Source organism: Ceratotherium simum, chromosome 22, assembly GCF_057802395.1.
Source record: "Ceratotherium simum simum isolate JZ-2026a chromosome 22, ASM5780239v1, whole genome shotgun sequence".
In the NCBI taxonomy this organism is placed as follows: domain Eukaryota; kingdom Metazoa; phylum Chordata; class Mammalia; order Perissodactyla; family Rhinocerotidae; genus Ceratotherium; species Ceratotherium simum.
Window position 1 is genome coordinate 43,878,318 of NC_141921.1, and position 19,358 is coordinate 43,897,675.

The window sequence follows — 19,358 nt, forward strand, 5'->3', positions numbered from 1 at the left end:
GCAGCTGTTCTCGGCCTAAGAAAAATGGTTCAAGAGAAGTGTTAGCTCTCTCTTACCTTTAAAAAAAAGAAAAGTAAAAAAAGTGAGAGCCCCTCGGAGGACACAGAGGTCCAAAGCTGGGACAGGACTTCGCCGAGCACACCGGGAGGACGGTCAGGCAGTCCTGCCCGCCAGCAGCTGAGCCCCGAGAAGCCCTCCGAGAGCCATGAGCTGCTTCCTCTGGGCTTGCTGGGCCAGGACATCATTTGTTGATTCTAGAGCCCAATCCCAGCTCATGGTTTCCTCCCTGGTTGCCATGGCCCCGTACAGAAAACACAGCAAACTCCTGGCCCCGGGCAGCTCATTTATTTCAAATATTCCTTGCAGCTGGACTCCAACCATGTTTGGGTGTCTGGACTGGAGCATGAACTAATTGCTCTGTCTTCGGCCCCCTCCCCAGCTCCCCCGGCATACTTTATGGTTCAGTACGGTCCACATTCCTCATCTCGCCGAGGAGGAGCTGGAGGAAGGGCGGGAGGGAAGCCGTGTGCAGGAGTGTGCAGGAGATGGACCGGGGCTGGGGGGGTGGGGGGTGGAGGAGGGAGGGCTCTTCCCATCTATGGCCAAACCGAGAGCCTGCTACCTGCTCAAAGGCAGGGGATTAATTACAACCACATGGGCCAGTCTGCAAGCTAGTTTTATTAAGACCGCTCCCTTCAACACGGAACCCTGCTCCCCCAGAAGTCTCCCAGCAGCACAAAGGCCCTTATTTTCTCTGTGCTTTCCACCACTCCCCTCCCCGCCTGACCCCACTCCTCCCCCTGCCACCTCCTTCTAAGCAAGCGGGAGTTCCAACTGCAACCCAGACGTGAACTCCAACCTAAAAATAATTCCAGCCCACCCCTTTCCTCCAGCAGTGTCTGGGGAAGGCAGCTAGGGGTCCCTCTTACCAATACCCACCTTGATCTTTGGAGACGTTACCCAGGAAGAAAGAATATTTATCAGGAAGTCGGTTTAGGAATGTTTGGTCCATTCTCAGAGACCAATTCCAATCCAGGAACTGCTATTTTCCAGAACAGAAGTGCATGAACTATTAAAGCACTTGTTTGCATGCTTGTTAATATGCCGGGCCCTGTTCTAAAGCCTCATTTCACTCTGGCTACCTTCCTCCGAGATGGGCACTATGATGACTGCCATTTTGCAGAGGCTCAGCTAGTGAGGGTCAGAGCCAATATTTGAACCCAGGTCTGACTCAGTAGGACATGTGCTCGTCGCTGAGCCAACTCACTAACACCGTGAAAGAAATTTCCCTTTACCCAGCAACTTTTCAAGAGAAAGAGCTGACACAGTTGCAGACAGTGGTCTCCAAACTCTCTTAGGCAAGGGCTCTTGGTGAGTTCCAGAAAACTGCAGATTCCTGGGCCTGGCCCCAGAAATGTTGATTCAGTCTATCCCAGGCAGGCCCGAAATGTGCATGTTCACAAACACTCCCCTGGTGAGGCTTGTTCACACAGTCTGAGGAAGGCTGGCCAGGAGCCTTTCAGATAAATGGACATGGGACTTGGTCCCAGGGGTCTTGGGCCCTCAGACCAGGGCACTGTTCCCAGCACTACCAGATTCTGACATGCCCACAGGGAATGGAATGCATTCTTGCCAATTCTTTGGAAACTAGTCACGACATGTGATCATATCTAGTACATTTCTTGACTCTTCACTTTATCACTCACCAATCCTCCAAATAAGCCAGAATTTCCTGCCTTCTCTGCTGGGGTGTGGGGTGGGGGACTCTGCCCAGAGCAGCTGGTAGAACGGCTTCTCTCAGCCTAAGCCTCAGCAGCATCTCTGCACTTGGCACTGGGGCGGACACAAAGACGAAGGAGGGACCAGCTCCTTCCGCAGAGTACCCACAGCCTGGACTCCGAGGACGCCCACACGGCTCCACACCCTGCTCCTAAAAGCCCACTGTCAGCTCAAGCTTTAACATACACGGACGAGCCAGTGGCTCTCACAAATGTGCAGAATTTTTTCTATCAGGTCAGCAAGTCCCTTAGCCTGGGCTGCAGGCTCACGAGCGCCCGAAAAGGATGGGGATGTTCTAGGATCACCCCTCCAGGATTCTCCTCCTTCCTGGGGCTCCGGCTGGCATCCCACCCTCTGCCAAGGGGCTCACCTCATTATCTGTTGAAAACTGTGGGCAGCGAGCTGTCTGGACCCAGGAGGAGTCAGCCATGCATCTTTCCTTTCCCCCGCGGCACAAAAAGGGTCCCAAAAGTGGCTTTGTATTTTAATAAACTTTCCTTTATTAGGTTACTATTATCAACCATCATAAAATAGAATGGGAGTTTCAAAACTGTACAGGCCACAGGGCTCTGGGCTGAAAGAAGGGTGGGGTCGAGGTTTGGGGAGCTGGAGGGTGGGAGGTGCAGAGAGATGACAGAGAGCCGGGCGATTCATCCAGCGTCCGTGGGAGATGGCTGGCTCAAGGCGGTCAGGCTGGGATCTGTGTGAGGGAGACTGGTGTGCAACATTCATCAGAACATGACCCACCCTGATGCAGGAGCAAGGGAAATCTTTACAAATCTTACAGGTAAGGTTCCCCCCTGAAAAAGAACCTCCAAATAATGAGGGGGTAATTTATGTTCCTCACCCAGTCTTGGCACCAATTTTGTGTTTAAAAAATATACTCCACTGGAAGACTTTTTTTTTTTGACAAGGTACCCTACAGCAGCTGTTCAAAACATAATTCTTACGGACAAATATATATGTATATATATTAAACATTTTAAACAAATAAAGTCATCTATTGTACCTGTACAGAAATGAACAGAAGTTAGATTCTAGGAGAGCTGACTTCAAGACAAAGGAAATGGCGAGTGCGGTGGCAGGGTGCTGGGGTCTGCTACGTGGGGGAGTTGTGGGAGGGAGAGGGTGTCCCTCTCCTGCTGGCTGCCCCGTCCCGCCCCACCCTGTCCCTCTGGCTCTGGGGTGTTGTGATGAACTGGGGGCTGCTCCACGTTGGCCCAGAGCCCAGACAGGGGCACTCAGCAGAGACCTGCACTGGCTTCTGTGAGGCTCCACTCTGCCCTGGTCTCCCCCACCCCGCCCTGACCCTGGCTTCTCAGGGGAAGGAGACCCACTCATCCTCCCTCTTGGTTCGAGTGGTCCTCTGGGAAGCCAGAGCTTCTGAGGATGCACGTGGAAAACCTCAGCTAGGAAAGCAAAAGCAAACCCACACCAAAAACCCATAGAAGGCTAAAGAAATAAGACCACGTGCAAAGATGTATGAGCCCAGGTGTGAGTGGCTGCCTGGAGAGACACGGGGAGCTGCCACAGACCGTGCAGATGGGTCCCCCAAGACTTTCATATTGCACGTGAGGCGACTGCTCCCTGAGGGGCCTGCTCGGGAACTCAGAGCAGAGCCCCCTGGAAACTGTAGGTCAAGGGACCCAAACAAAGACACCCTGTGCCACGTGGGGCCACACCACAGACCTGGCCAGCAAAAAGGACAGGTGAGGCACACACATCCCGGGGAGGGGCAGGTGGAAGAAAAGCAACAGAGAGAGGTGACCGAAACAAGGTTTCCTTTCTAAATGGAATAAATAAATGGCTTTTGTTATTGTTAAAAGAATAAATACAGGGGACGGGGGCACCGACAGCCGGTACTGACGCCGGGTGCTCATGTGCCTGTGGAAGGTCCAATTTTGGTTTCTGCCTCGGTGTCCAGCTGAGTCTCTGACGTCCTGAGCTTCGTCTGCCAGAGCACGCCCCGCTGGCCTGGGCCCCAGCACTCTTCTAAGCACCTCTTAGCACCTCCGGGGTCTGCTCTCGGTGCTGGCCCCGTCCCCTTGGGACCCGGTGTGTGGAGGAGCACCCCATGCCACCCCGAGAGCTCTGGCAGCTCAGTGTAGGGCTTCCTGGGAGTTTGTTCCATGGGTCTTTTTCCAAGGAGGGGCTGTGATTCGGCACGCAGGGGACTTCCACCAATGTCGGGAAGAGGAACAGAGGAGCCTGTGTCGAGAGCTGTTCGTGTCCAGCAGGGGCAGCATGGAGGATGCAGAGGAAGAGCGGGGACTTCCTCCCACGGCCGCGGACGCCCATCCAAGGCGCAGGGCGTGGTGGTGGCGGCTCGGTGAGCTGGCACCAGGTGGCTGTCGTGCTGGTGATCCTGTGGTGAGGGTCACTGGTAGAGGAGGTAGGCCTTGAGGGAGGCGGGCAGTGGCAGTGCGTGGATCTCGCCCAGACGCTCCTTCCCCAGGGCCAGGCGCACCGAGCGGCGGCAGAGATCCATGAGCGGCAGCGGCTCGGCTAGGGAAACGGAGGAGAGAGAAGAGAACATCAGGTTAGCACAGCTCTGGATGGTTCTAGAATGAACACTACAACAATAGCAAGAGTATCATTAATATTAGTTTTACCACACAGACAATTAATAATTAAGTAAATTTACATTTTAAATTAATTATTAATAGCTAACACAGAGAACCCACCCTGGGCCAGGCACCTTTGCAAGCCCTCTGCAAGCACTAACTCATTGAATCCTCACGATGGTTTATTGCGAATGATTTGATCATCACAGGCAGACAGCATTATCACCATCCCCATTTTACAGACGAGGAAACTGAGGGACAGACAGTCCAAATAAGTTGCTTAGGGTCACACTGCTGGTAGGAGATGGAGCTAGGATTCGAACCCAGGCCATCCCTGCTCTTACCCCTGGGACAAGCCGCAGCCTTCAATGTGTGTCCATCGGAGCACACGGAGCCAGCCCACCCCCAGCACCAGACCCCACGCAGGTTTTTAGGAAGGGAATCATTTTGTGTTAACCCAACTGCTCGTGGGTACTGTTGTCGTCTCCGTCTTACAGCCAAGGGCACTGAGGCGCAGAGGGGACCTAATGAGCCAGGTTTACAGGCTGGGATCCAAATCCAGGCCATCTGTGCTCAGCATCCACGGTATTACCCACCACATCACGCTGCCAATTAAGATGTAAGGAATGCCGCCTACAGGTACACGTTATAGGAGGCAGAGCAGAGGGGCCTTCTCAGGCCCAGCCCACCCTACAGCCTGAAGGTGTAGTGTCTACAGAAACCCCAGGTCCCTGCACTTCTTTCTACCTGACAGAGTGAAGCCGAGGGCCCAGGCAGAGGGAAACTGGACATGCCAGCCCAGCCGCAGCAACTGGGACCCTCAGGATCATGCCAGGGGACCCTCACAGCCGGGGGAGCCGGGGCTGGGGCTCAGGCAGAGCTGCCTCAGGCAACTGGATCTGAGATGGACTCTAGCTGCAGCCTGCAGCCTGCAAGGGCACCTCTGTCCTTGTGTCCCTGGAGGGCAGGGCCCTGTCTTCCTACAAGGGAGGCTCTGGCCAGCCCACATCTCAGATTAACTCCCAGTTCCAGAAGGAGTCCGAAAGTTATTCCCTCTGAGGCCCGGGAGGCTGCCAGTGGCGTAGGGGCCCTGCTCACACTGCCTCCCCGGAGATGACCCCTCCTTGCTCTCTTCCCTGAAACCAGGCACAGGCGAGCACATCTGGGGCTGCTCGGGGCCACCCTGCAGTGTTCTGGAGACAGAAAGAGCTGAAATGAACGGATCTGTGCCTTCATCCATGCTGCCCTTTAATGTTGAGACTCCTGTGTGAGCAAAATAAAGATCAAACCAAAAAGCTTAGGAAAACTCGGCATTTCCCTTGAGATCCCATTCCCCCAATAAAAAGTGGATTAAAGTTCTTTAATATTCACCAGTGTGTCTCAGAATATTAAAAACAACATTAGAAACTCAATTACTGAAGCCCAAATCTTACAGCTGGGGGCGTCGGGGGAAATGAGGAGTGACTGCTAAGGAGTACAGGCGTCTTTTGGGGTGATGGAAGTGTGCTAAAAGCAACTGTAGAGACGGGTGCACATCTGTGAATATACTAGAGGCCACGGAGCGGCACACTTTAAATGAGCGAATTGTACGGCATGTGAATTATATCTCAACAAAGCTGTCATTAAAAAAAAGAATAAATCTTAGGCTTGAAAATGCATTTACTAAATTCCAGGCTTTAAAAAAAGAAACAACTACTCTTTGTCTCCCCTGGGCAGTTACAGCCCCAGCTAGACAACAGGAGGAACTGAAATGGTAAACGTTTTTCATGGAAAGCTTTGAAATGGGGCCTTTCCTGGACAGCGTGGGATGGTAAACGTTTTTCATGGAAAGCTTTGAAATGGGGCCTTTCCTGGACAGCGTGGGATGATTAACGGGATCTCTGCCTGGAGGCAAAAGGATGAACTAAACGACCTTTCACCCTTTTGGGTCAAGGAGTCCACAGACTCCTGGGGAGTGGGGCTGGGTTCTCCCACCTGCCTGCTCACAGTGCCTTGGGTCTCCCTCATCCTACGTACAGCATCCTGCCCCAGCAGCCTCACATCTGGCTCCTCACTTCCACCCTGCACAGCAGCCTGACCTCAAGCAGCTCACTCCTTCTGCCTGGGCCTCAGTTTCCCCATCTGTAAGATGAGGAATCCAGACCAGATGCTCCCCAAAGTCCCAAGCAGCTGAGATCGTGAAGGCCAGAACTGCCTCACCGCCGCTCTTGGCCTGGACAAGCTATTGAGGCCCTTCCGCAGGATCGAGTGGGGGAATTCAGTGGTGCTTCCTCTCTCACTCAGGAGCTCTTTTTCCTCTGTCCCGCATCGGGCCAGCCCCTTCCCCCTCAAGGATGTGGCCCACTGGGAGGTGGAGGGTCTTCCCCTGGTGGCTGAAGTCACTTGAGAAAACATCAAGAGCCACTGAATGTGGCCCTAGAGACCCGCTGGGCTGTGGAGCGAGGGCAGAGAGGGAGTTCCCATCATGCCCTCTTGGCTTCATGGATTTCAGGTCAACTCACGAATATCCTCACGAAAAAACAGTATTTCTAAACAGCAGAGGCCTGCACCAGCCCCCAGCTCCAGCTCCCCTATTTCTGGTGACATCACACCCGAAATTAACATCACAGCAACAGTGACAGCTATGGCTTGTGGAGCGCCTATCATGTGCCTGGCAGGGACGGTGGCCCCCAAACTACAGATGGGGCAACAGGCTTGGGGAGGTGAGAGTTGGGGTCCGAGGTCTAAGAGCCAAGGATTGGCTAGAACTTGGACATACACCCAGGTCCACCAAATTCTAGAGTCTGGCTCTTTCTATGCCAACATGAAGAGGAAGCTCCCAGTAGCCCTTTGCAGTTTATTTACCCAGAGGGACGAAGACCTACAGCTACCGCCTTCCATCCCGCTAAAAGCTGTTATGTGGGCAGCTTCCTCTGCCTGACCACCTTTGGACCACACTGAATAACTTAGTTGTGCAGGGGTCGTGAAACCAGACGGGACATGTCCTGCGTACACGCCAGATCTTCCAGGACGGGTTACAGAAGTGGCAGCTGACGGCTGCAGTGATGTGTTATGAGCTGAAAATACGACCAGTCACCCAGGCATCCATGGATGGGTCTATTCTTGGGGGCCTCAAGTTCACAAACAGGTCATCCCCCCGCCCATCTTGTAGGAGGCAAAATGACGATGCACAGGGCTACGGTCTGATTGCTTTTCAAAGGCTGGTCAGAGATCAAGAATGCACCGGACACAGAACCAGACATGGGCACTGCGCCATGGAAAACGTCTGTCCCACTGATTTCGGATGGTGGCTAATAGGACCCAAGAAGGCCTCCCCCCACCTCAATACTTTTGACTGGGGGCTGCAGGCTCTGTATCCAGCTCTATCCACAAAGCGGGCGCCCACTGAGATTCCACTGAAGAAGCTCCCAGAGAAGGCGGAGTTTATGCGATGACTCCTGTCAGGCTGAGGCGCCAGGGCGACTATGCCCACAGCCAGGAAGCTGAGGCGCTCGCTCATTTGCATAGTTTACATGAATGAGAGGGGGCGGCGCTGAGACGCCAGCATGGAAATCAGGAAGTGAATCAGGCACTATTTATGGGAACAGAAGGTTGAGGAACTGGACGAGTCCATGGCCAACTTCCACATTTCTAGGAGAAATGGTTACCTGGTGGCCTCTCTGAACATGTGCGGCCCCAGCACCCCAACCCTGGCTCTCTCCGGTTCTCTGAGAGATTGCACGCAACTCAAGCCTCCAGAGCCTGTGCTGTGTCTAGTTCATGGGCTAAAGGAATGACTTGGGGTCTGTGAGGTCAAGGATGAACGTCTCAGGTCAGGAAGTGCCCCTGATTCAGCGATGTTCGAAGGATGGGAACATCGCTGAATCAGGGGCACTCCCTAGAGCCTTTTCACTGCAGGCTGCTCCAGGAAATGGATTCTAGAAAGTCGTGAGTGGAGAATGGCCATCCCAGGATATGTGTGCATTTTCCCTTTACATTAAGCAGTTCTTAGAAAAAAGAAGCAAAAGAGAGCACCAATCCCCTGTCCTTCCCAACTGGGGAGGGACGCCTAACACCCGGCCGGGTAACGCCAGCACCCTTGCCCCCAACTCTGAGAGCCTGCTGTCCTCATACGACTAGCCTTTCGGGGGCAGGGGGTTTAGAACAACCCCTTCCCCCAACATGGTCTCTCTCCCCCAGACGGAAGACCCTGCAGGGCGGGGTGATCAGTCTCCCAGACGAGGAGCTTCCCTGGAGCCCAGCTGGAATAACCATCAGGAGAGGTGCCCTGGGAGGATACCAGGAGGATGTCACCAGGTCGAAAGGCTCCTGGAGCCTCCCTGAACCTGCAATCAAGACAAACCACACCGAACTTATCTGGGAGCCGGAAAAGGGAGAATCTGACAAGGCTGAACCGCAGGGAAAATGCTTCCTTAGTTGGGGACGCTGTTAAAAGCAGTGGGGGGCGGGGACTCATGGGTCAGGGACTCTCCCTTGGGTGACAGCCAGTCTGCTGCAGGCAAATAGGCCTTTCCCTTCTGCCTCTCCAGAGGGCGGTGGGCAGGCCTGGGGGCCCAGCTGGGCCCTGTCTTCCCACGACACTGACCATCTCCACCCCTTCGCCCCAGGAAACAGCGAGGTGACACAGCTGCCCCTCTGGTTGCAGCCTCAGCCCCAGAGGTCTCAAGCCCCAAGGAGGAGTTGGAACAAGTGGCCAGTGGTCATCGCTGGCTGGATGGTGGGGGAGGTCACACAGGGACACACTGATAACTCGCCACCTTTGCTCTGGCTCCAGCCAGCTCGGCCCACAGCCCCAGCAAAGGGGGAGGGACTCTGCTGGGGAGGGTCCGCCTGGCTGCAGGGGAAGGGCTGGGAGAACAAACGCCCAGGGAGGGTGCACACGCTGCTTTGGCTGACCAGCTCTGCAAACAGCTGCTCCCTGCTGAGGTCAGGAGCTGGCGGCCGGGTTGGGTGGGGTGAGGAAGAAGGGCGCAGACAACTTCCCAGACATCCCAGGGAGCAGTAATGGATCAGAACCACCTCGAAGACTTCGAGAACAAAGGCCAGGCCAGGCCTACACCAAGAAGACGTAACTAGCCAGACCTGGCCAGAGCTTCCGCCTATCACAGCCTGCTCCCTGGTTAGACCACGGACCCGGTCCCACCCTGACTTTCTTCCTTCCTCGGCTGCCTTGGAAGGGAAAGCAAACCCTTCCGGACAGAGGACTTGGGTGCCCTTTGACCTCACCTGATCTGAGTGCTGGGCTTCACCTGTCACTGTCTCGTCTACCCCCACCCAGGTGGCAGCATGGGGGGGGGAAGGTCTTGTGGGAAGGGTCTATGTTTGCTGTCTCCACATCTGTAATGGGTTGAATAGTGTCCTCAAATTCAGGACCATCTGGAACCTCAGAATGTGACCCTATCGGAAGTAGGGTCTTTGCAGATGTGATTAGTTAAGATGAGGTCATACTAGAGTAGGGTGGGCCCTGAATCCAATGGCTGGTGTCCTTACAAGAGAAGAGACACAAGGAGAAGGCCGTGTGACGATGGAGGCAGAGACTGAGAGAGGCGTCTATAAGCCAAGGATGGCAGGCAACAAGCAGAGGCCAGGAGGAGGCATGGGACGGCTTCTCCTCAGAGCCCTCAGAAAGGAACAGAGCCTGCCCACACCTTGATCTTGGACATCCGGCCTCCTGAACTGTGAGAGAATATATTCCTGTGGTTTTAAGCCATCCAGTTGGTGGCCATTTGTTCCGGCAGGCCCAAGAAACAATGTACCACCCTTCCCCTCCTCTCTAACCCCACCACTCCCTCAGGCTTTTGACCCCACCCTACCCAAAGGACTGACTCTCGTCAAGGTCACCTGTGATCCTCTTGTTGCCGAAGCTGACGGACAATTCTTAGCCATTAACAATTTGACCTGGCATCACTTTATCCTTCTGGAAGTCCTTCACTTGGTGTCCAGGACACCGCTCTTCCCTCCCCCTCCTCCACCTGGCCTCCCAAACATGGACGTGTCCCAGGGCTTGGCCTCACCCTCTCCCCGTCATTCCCTTAGGTGATCTCATCCAGGGGTCAAGGCTCTAAACACCATCCAGCCGTGGGTGACTCTCCCATTGACCACTGTCCCCAACTCTGTCCTGTCTCCAGACTTGCAGAGCCACCTGGACTCGTTGTGTGAGCATCTCGAATTTAACATCCCCACCTCCATGGCACCCATTCTGGCTCTAACCCCCCATTACCTCTCCCCTGGACAACTGTTGTGGCTCCTCCCTGGCCTCCCAGCAGCCACTCTTGCCCCCACCATCCATTTCTACACAGCAGCCAGAGTGATCCTTCTAGGACATGAGATGCTGTCTCAACACAGAACCGAGGTGTCAGTAAGCAGGTGGAGGCTGGCAGTTCTAACACCTTATCCTACTCCCGACACGTGCAGCGGGTTGGGGACGCTGCACCACCCTCACGGGTTTTCCCATCTGGATCCTCCAAAGTCAACAGGCTGGCAGAGTGGGGCCCATTCATGTCTGACTGGAACTGGGGAAGGCAGGAAGCCAAGGGGGCCCTGGAACTGCCTGGCATTACGATTCTGGTGGGGAGGGGGGTCCTCATCATTTACCTGGAGTGTTGAGTGGGCTCAAGTCACCAGGCACTCTAGGGTCCAGCTCGCAGGTGCAGTTCTCATAACTCACTCCTACGCTACTTCTCTTCCCCTCAATCCCTTTTCAATTTCCCAAACGAGAAAAATTACTAAAGCATCCAGCCTCCTGTCTGATACAGAGCTGACCTGGCATCGATCTACTTACAAGACGCCTGCCTGGGCCTCAGGGACTATTTCGGGAGAACCTCTGCCGAGCCTTGCCCTGACTCTGCAAGTTCTGTTCGAGTGTGCCCTGACTTGCCACGAGTGAGAGGCCCCTGCCCCTCCGGGCCACCCCGGGGTCTGTGTTCTGTATTGGAGCTGGTGATGTGAACAGTGAAGCCATGCAAACTCACATCACTGATGGACCTGTTCCTGGAGACGGGCTGCCCGCTCTTGTGGAGACCGCCAGTCGCAGTAGCCTGGCCACAACACAGCAGGCCCAGCAATTCGCTCATCTGCCTGCACAGCACACACATGAAACTCCCTGGGGCCATGGTCAACCCTCTGCTAGGAGGAGGGAGGCAGGCCCGCAGGCCAGGGTCCCCTGAGATCCTAGGTCCCGAGGCTCCCAATCCCTGCCCACCCCTGCGCAGGGCAGATTTGCCTGTGGATTTTCTACCACTGTCACCTGGGGAGACAGACTCACAGAACTCGCCCTGCTGGTTCCCTAGACCAGGTCTGAGCTTACTGCCTCAGGGAGTTTACCTGCTGGATGCACACTTGGCCACCCCTGCCAGGAGTCCCATGACCTAGGGGTGCGGGCTGCACAGGTGAGGCAGACGCCCCGTCTGGCTGTGGGCTCACTGTCCTCACTCAGCCAAAGCCAGAGAAGGGGAGCGAGGAAAGGGGGGTGGAGGCTTCCAAAGAGGAATGCCTGAGTTTGCCCTGCCTGACGGCCTGGATGTTTTCTCTGGTACCTTCCAAAGACTGACGAAGAGAAGAGGAGGAAAGGGACAACTGACGGTTTGGAGGCTGCGAGACCAGAGTAAGCATCTGTGCTCCTGACCCCCGGCCTGCAGGGTGGGGTTAGATCTTGGGGCGCCAGGCCAGACCTACCCCTTAAAGACAGCGGGTGCTTAGGTGGACGAAGCTTTCTGGCCCACTCCCTTTCCAGGGTAGGATCTGCAGATGGTAGAAGGAATCCATGAAGGAGTGAGGGTCTAACACAGAGATGGATAGTTCTGGAACCCTAGGACCTCCTGCCACTGTGGGCTCCCAGCGGTGAAGCCACAGAGCCCTCCACCTCCCAAACCAGGAGAGTGCCACCACACGCGGGCTATTTTCACACATGGTCTGAGAAAGGACACTCCCTTTTCCAAAGGTACAGGCAGAAATTGCTGCTGACTCAGCCTGTTTCTAATCCACATTCTCCTCTCCAAAGGCCTCCTGACATCACGACTGAACAAGCCCCTCTCAGGCAACTGTGTCTCAAAGGAGCCCACTCACAATCCTCCAGCACCAAGAAAGAAAGACCCTAAACCTGTCTAATGAGTGAGAGAGGCCATTGGCTTTCATTTATGTGAGAGGCCCTAGTACCCTCAAGGCTGCAAACCCCAGCTCAATAACACGCTGGCTACTGTGCTAGAATTTGATTAGCTGCAGATCAAACCTGGAAGCAGGTCAACCAGAAACAAAACCACATCTATCAAAGACCCCCATCCATTCATTGATTTATTCATCCATCCACGCACTCATCCATCCATCCATCCATCCACCCAACCACTCACCCATCCACTCATCCATCCATCCATCCACCCACCTACCCACCTATCCACTCATCTATCCATCTATCCATTCATTTATTTATTCCTTCATCCATCCATCCATCCATCCTCCCATCCACCCACCCACCCATCCACTCATCTATCCATCTACTCATCCATCCATCTACCCATCTATCCATCCATCCATCTATCCATTCGTTCATTCATTTATTCCTTCATCTATCCACACATCCATCTATTCACCCATCCACTCATCTACCCATCCATCCATCCATCCATCCACCTATCCACTCATCCACCCATCCACCCATCCATCCATCCATTCATCCATGATGCTGCCAGGTAATCTGGCAGACTCTGGCTAGACTTCCTTATTTAATCAGAGGCAGGCAAGAGTCACCTCTGCGGATCTGAATATGCTGGGCTGTCTATTCAAAGATATTTTAATCCAATGACTGTGTAAACGTTTGACTAGGCCTGGCCACGACCACAGGGATATATGGAGTCTAGGGACACTGCCACTTCGGCGCACAGAGGACACTTACGGTCTAGTCCATTCAAGTACCGCATGCGGATCTCACAGTGGCCCCAGACGGCACTCACTACAGGATACAGTTTTTTGCCCTTGAGTCCCCGAAAAGCCACTCCCATGTACTGTCCATCCACAATGAAGCTCAGCGTCCCGTCGTCCATGTCTAGGGCCACCAGGAAGGAGTCAGGGACAATGAACGTCTCGTCTGGCTCCAGGAAGGCTGGGTACGTTTTGCTCGGCTGATTTTTGCCATCATGGTAGAGCCGGTTGCGCCCCAAGTCCCAGCCCCAGGACTCGTGGTTATTTCCCACGAGGGTCGTGTACCCGACGGAGTGCAGGGGGGCGTCTGCCGTCGCCACCCCCACCACAGCATGCGTGCCCCGCTGTCTCATGGCCCACGTGATCTGCCACACGTGCAGCCCACGCGTGTACCCGACCTTGCCCCTGATGGCGTCTGTGCTCTGGGCCACCGGATGCCGGTGAAAGATCAGCTTGTCGTCCTCTTTCACGAAGACGTTGAGCGAGCGGTCGTTGTTGTTCCAGGAGTGGAGCAGCTGGACGTCGTAGGACACGGGGGGCATGTCCAGCAGCAGGTCCAGGCGGGTGGGCTTGCAATAGTCCAGACCCTGGAGCTCCTGCTTCAAGGGCCGGTACGTGGGGTCCCTCATGTCCACGGTCTTGATCCCTCCGGTGACCTTCTGACCCATGTTCGTTGTTAGTTTCACTTTGCCGCTGACTCCCAAGGCAAACTCATCAATCGCGGAGCCTCGTCTCCAGTTTTCCAATCCGGCCCAGACAGAACTCCGAGGGACAGCTGCCGGGCGACCTCTACAAGCACTGGAGCGGTCAGTATCGCCTAATGGATAGAAAGTAAAACAGGAGGTGGGTGAGCAGGGGGTAAGGGAAGGAGGGGAAAAGGTTAACTAGGAGCACAAGGCTGACGACGCAGACACATCCCAGCAGCCTGGCTTCTGGGCTCCCACCACACCTGATACAGGGCAGGCCAGAGTCTTGGCACAGAAGGAAACCCTGCTCTGTCCCCGTGAATATGTTGTCATAAAGGAGAGGGACCGTCTGGCTGGCTGTCACGTGGAGAGGTGGGCTTGGGGGCTGGGCAGTATGCCCACTGTGTCTGGTGCATGGGCTGAGACAGACAGCCAATGCTTACCAAATCCCTAATCACAGTTTCTCAGGGCAGAAGGCCAGTTTGGCACAGATCCTGAAATGAGCCCCAACGCAGTGGGCATCGTCCTCAGTTAGAGCAAGGGGAAGCTTACTTGCCTGCCACTCAGAGGACAGGTGAAGCCCCGAGAGGCAGCAGAAGCTGTTTGAGATGCCAACTACCAGCTCCTCCTCTCTTTTTTCCAGCACAGCCACCTCCAAAAGCCGTACCACCGGATCACGTGAGGGAAGGGAACCCGGGGCAGGCAGAAAGCTCAACTCAGGGCTCTGTATGTGCACTGGGCCCGAGGTCCCTGAGGCTGCAGAAACCTCCCCAGCAGGTCCTGAGTCCTGTCTGGACTGGGGCCGTTAGCGACACTCTTCTCAAGGCCCCTGGGCAGGCCCCGAGCCAGGTGGGCACAGAGGCTCTCACCCACCACCCCCAAGTAGTTCTGGACCAATACCTGGACGACCACCACTGTTCCCCACCCACACCCTTCAACTAGCAGCCAGTGTTTGGCTCCTTGGGTCCCAATAGCCCATCTGGGGAGGAAGTCCCACTCCAAGACGCCTCTTTCCTGTTCTGGCTTCACCATCCCTCGGCTCCTTTAAGGGAGAGCGGGGCCGTGGGGATGGAGGAGAAATCTCACTGTGTCCGTCCCATCCTCTCCATCAGCAGTGCCCGGAGAGTTACACCCAAGGCGGAGGCGGCTGAAATGTGGGACTGTCAGGACTCTGACCACCCATGCCCTTCCTGTCCTCGGTGCCCACCTTGGATGAGGGCATGTAACGTGCCATTTTGGTTTCCTGGGCCTCACTCAAGAGAAAAGGGTCTTCTGCCATCACAGACCTCGTGGGCCTGTGGAAGGGACTCTTGGTGGCCTGGTTTGAGGGACAGGCTCCCAGGACCAACCAGACAGGGAGAGGGTAGGCTCCTGGCCAAATAAACATAGCTAATGTATGCAGAGCAGCCTGGGTGGAGGCCATTGGTGCCAGGCTGCTGGGAAAAGCATCAGCCCGGTCACTTCTCCCAAGGAGCACTAAGGTGCCTGGGACCAAGAGAATACAAAGGAGCCCGGTGTGGAGAGGGGGTTGCAGGGCTCCTTCTGCAGTTGGCATATTGCTTTTCCAACGTGGTGGAGGATAGGGCGCCTGCTGGGAGTGAGGGCAGGGATGGCAGCAGGGAAATCTGGGGACCTGGGCCCACTGGCCTCCCTGTGGGGCACCCAGGGCCAGCAGGGCCGGGAGGAGGGGTGGGATCTGCTGTGGGGCCGGACACCTCTCAGGCCTTCCAGCTGACCTGGAGCTGCCTCCCTCTCAGCTGGGAAGAGACCCCACGAGATGATGTCTTCAAGGCGGCCAGGCCTCCTGGAGGCTGGCTCTCAGCACAACATGCCCATGTGGGGACACATCTCAGTGGGCAGGTCACGCTTCTCGTCCTCCCCTTTCTGGTGTGGAACGGAGGGCTCCTTCACTCCCTGAGGCATGGCCATTGCTTCAGAGACAGACTAGGACCCCTTGTGTCAAATGTATGCAAAGCTGGTACAGAACTAGGATGTCCCTCTGCAGCCGGGGAACACCCTGGTTCTGGAAATTTATGTGGATATCATGTCCTCACCTCCTGGATCTCCCAGGACAATCCCAATTTCAAGCTTTCAGTCCCATCAACTCCTGAGAGCCATTGAAACCTCCAGGACTTCCCCTTGGTCCTGCTAAGGGGGCACCCCATGGTTTTGGGGCCTGCTCGCCAGGCCATGCAGGGGCAGGGAGAGCCTGGGTTTTAGTGTGGAAAGGTGGTCCTGGTAACTGCAGAGACTGGCCCTCAGCTGCAGCCTTCCCTGACCCCCCTCTTCCACACCTCTCCAACCTCCCTCTGAGCATCTTCCTGAGCTCGGGAAGGCTGGTCTGAGGCAGTTCTCAAAGTCAGAAGCACCCACACCCATCTCTGTCTGGACACCCCCCTCTGGCTGGTCCCCATTGACCTCTCTGTGCAGGACACTGTGGAGACACTGGTCAGCTTCTCTGGGAGGACGAGGAGGGACTTGACTTCCTAAGAGAGTTCATTTTACTGCTTCCTGGAGAGAAGCAGCCATCCTTTCTGTCACAACAGGAAGGACCTGTCTCCCAGAATCTCATGGCATAGAAGACCCCACCCCCACCCGTGGGAACAGGTGGGGATAGTGAGGAGGAGGCTGGCGGAGGGGAGACGGGGCAGGCGGGACGTGTGGGAGAGGAAGGTGATGCGGAGAAGTCCTTCCAACACGTTAATTTAAAATACTTGGAGAGAAATGGGTGGGACTGGAGAAGGACCATTCAGGGAGGTTCAAAGGAGGAAGTGGGGGGAGGAGGGGACAAGTAACAGGTGGAGGGGGGAAGGGGCAATGGGGTGGGGGTGAGAAAGGGACAGAGGGAGGGAGAAGAGGAGGGAGGGGGAAGGCAGGGAGCTCTCAGGCCAGTAAACCTGGGCCTGCACACACCTACATCTCCTACTTCAGCTGGACCAGGGATCAGTCAACTCTTTCTGTAAAGGGCTAGACAGTAAATGTCTTAGGCTTTGTGGGCCAGAGTCTCTGTGCAGCTACTCAACACAGCCTTGTGGTGTGAAAGCAGCCCCAGACCGTGCAGAAAGAAATAAGCATGGCTGAGTTCCAATAAAACTTTATTTACAAGAATAGGCCAGTCCACAGTTGGCGACCCTGGAGCCAAACTAAGGGCCCTGCCCACCGTCTCCGTTGAGATACAGCATCTCAATCGTGCCGCAGGAAGACGATGTGGGAGGGAATCTCCCCACAGCAGGGTCCGTGCAGCCTCAGACAGAGCGCCCACAGAAGACAGAAGAAGCTCACGGTGGCATGCCCGCTGTCTGTCCCCCAGCCAGCCCCATAAGCTTTTCCTGTTCTGAGATTCCACCACCTCCCAGTCCGCCTACCAAACAGATCCACTTACATGGCTCTTGTGCTAAGCCCCTACCCTCCAGGCCCCATGCTGGGAACCATCCGAGAGGGAGGGCCCCTCCAGGCCCTGGACCACATGGCCCTGAGTGGAGGCAGTCCCTGGGAGGAAGGGGGTGGGGAGAGGGGACGGGACGGGGAGGGCAGGTAAAGGTGCCTGCGGCATTGCAAAGGTGACCACTCTGCTGCTTCTGGGCCATTCTGCCATCTGAGTCACCTCCCAGTTGGTCAATGGCCATGGCAACCCTAGGGCCACTCGACTCACGTCACCTCCCTGTCCCCACCCTGTGTCCAGCAGCACTTCTTTCTCATCAACTTCTTGCTGTCTGCACCTAGCCACCTCCTCCTTGCCGTGCTAGACCACTGGAGCCCTCCAGCTGCTCTCATCCTTCCTATTTTTAAATGTGCCCGCAGAGAGCAATCCTTCTGGGGGTCTGCGAGGAGCTCCATTAGCCCCCTTCTTGGGGCTGTAACCTGGCAGGATGCTTCCCCCAGCCTCCCCCCCATTCGCACCTCCCCACTCTGCTTTCCTCTGCCCAGCCCTGCTCCAGGGGCTTCCAATTCTGAACTTCATGCACCAAAACAGTAGCTTGGGCCACTGCCTAGGACTCGCCCTTAGCTTTTCTGAGCTTCTGTTTGCTCCTCCGTAAGACAGGTGTCCCATGCTTACCTAAGACTCTACCGAGACAATGTTCCAGAGAGGACCTGGTACAATGGCATTTTCACTTTTGTTTTTATTTTTATTTTCTAGACCATGCTCTGTACACTAAAAGATCACTGTTATCCATCTTCTTGGTCACTGCACCTGGTCCTACAGATGGGTGCTATCTTTGGGCCAAGACCCAAGTGCTTGGAATGCTGAGCTAGAGCACATCAAGTTTAAGGTCCCTTGGAAGCCAGAGGTCAGCAAACTTGTTCAGTAAGAGGCCAGAGAATAAATATTCTAGGCTTTCCAGACAATATGTAAATGAATGGGCATGGCTATGTTCCAATAAAACTGTATTTCCAAAAACAGACAGTGGGCTATGTTTGGCCCAGGGGCCAGAGTTTGCTGACCCCTGTTCCAACCCATGGAAAACTGCTGACACTATCACCAAAATATCTGGACATGGAACTGGCGGGTGGGGAGTTGCACCACCCACGGTGCCGAGTGACAGAGACAGTGGTTTGGCCAACGTAGCTCCTGTTAAGACTGTGCCAGGGAGAGAGGCCCCAGTGGACACCACACTTCAGGTAGGAAGTGGGAGAGGCAGTACAGGCCGTCCTCTGAGACCACCCCGCTTTCCTGCTATTCCGAGAGAAAAATGCAGATGTCCGGGCCTTACAGGGCCTAGAGTTGCCCCAGGAATGCCAGGGCCTGAGAGGGCTCAGAGAGTCCTTGGTGAGTCTCCAGGAGATGGGAGGACCTAGCCCTTGTCCTGACCCAGGAAAAGCAAAGCCACAGAGCGCGTGGCCGTGTACTGCCCTGTAGGGCTGGAATGGGAGAAGCAGAGGACAGAGCTGGCCCTGCTGCTGCCGCCCCACCCACTAGTCTCACGCAGCCATGCACACTCATGTACGCGTGCACACACACTCAGAGCACTGGCGGCAGTGGCAACCGGGGCTAATGGGCAGGACAGAGGTGTGCAAGTCCAGGCAGTGCCCCGGCCGGCTGCTCCCACTCATCATTGCCTCTGTGGGAGTCCTTGTTCCCAGAAAGCACCTTTGCACATCAGCCCCCGTGTCCCCAAGACCACATCTGCTGTTTCCCCTCATGGCTGTCTCAGGCCTACCCTCAAGACAGACAAATTCCTGGTTTGTACGCTTCCTGCCCCACCAACCTCCGACTGCCCAATTAATAAACTGTTCCCACTGTCCTCAGTCCCCGGGGCCGCACGGGCTGGCTGCTGAAAACAGGTTTCCAGTGCCTGGGGCTTCCCGAAGGCCAATGACCCCCTGGAGAAGGGCTGAGAAGGAAACACCAGCCAGAGCCGGGGGCCCCGGTGGGGCTAGGGGATGCACGTGCTCATTGGGTGGGTCGTTAACCCTC

General features: G+C 55.5%; 1 protein-coding gene across 2 annotated transcripts in view; it reads right to left on the reverse strand.

Moving 5' to 3' along the window:
* Positions 1-2,234: 2,234 nt before the first annotated feature.
* Positions 2,235-19,358, reverse strand: part of SPSB1 (splA/ryanodine receptor domain and SOCS box containing 1) — a 68,811-nt gene continuing 51,687 nt past the window's right edge. For both annotated transcript variants that reach the window (XM_087446864.1, XM_087446863.1), the window contains exons 2-3: positions 13,231-14,073; positions 2,235-4,284 (exon numbers count right to left, since the gene is read on the reverse strand). In XM_087446864.1, the coding sequence (XP_087302990.1) occupies positions 4,157-4,284; positions 13,231-13,924 (822 nt within the window). In that variant the 5' untranslated portion in view covers positions 13,925-14,073 and the 3' untranslated portion in view covers positions 2,235-4,156. The remainder of the gene's footprint in view (positions 4,285-13,230; positions 14,074-19,358) is intronic.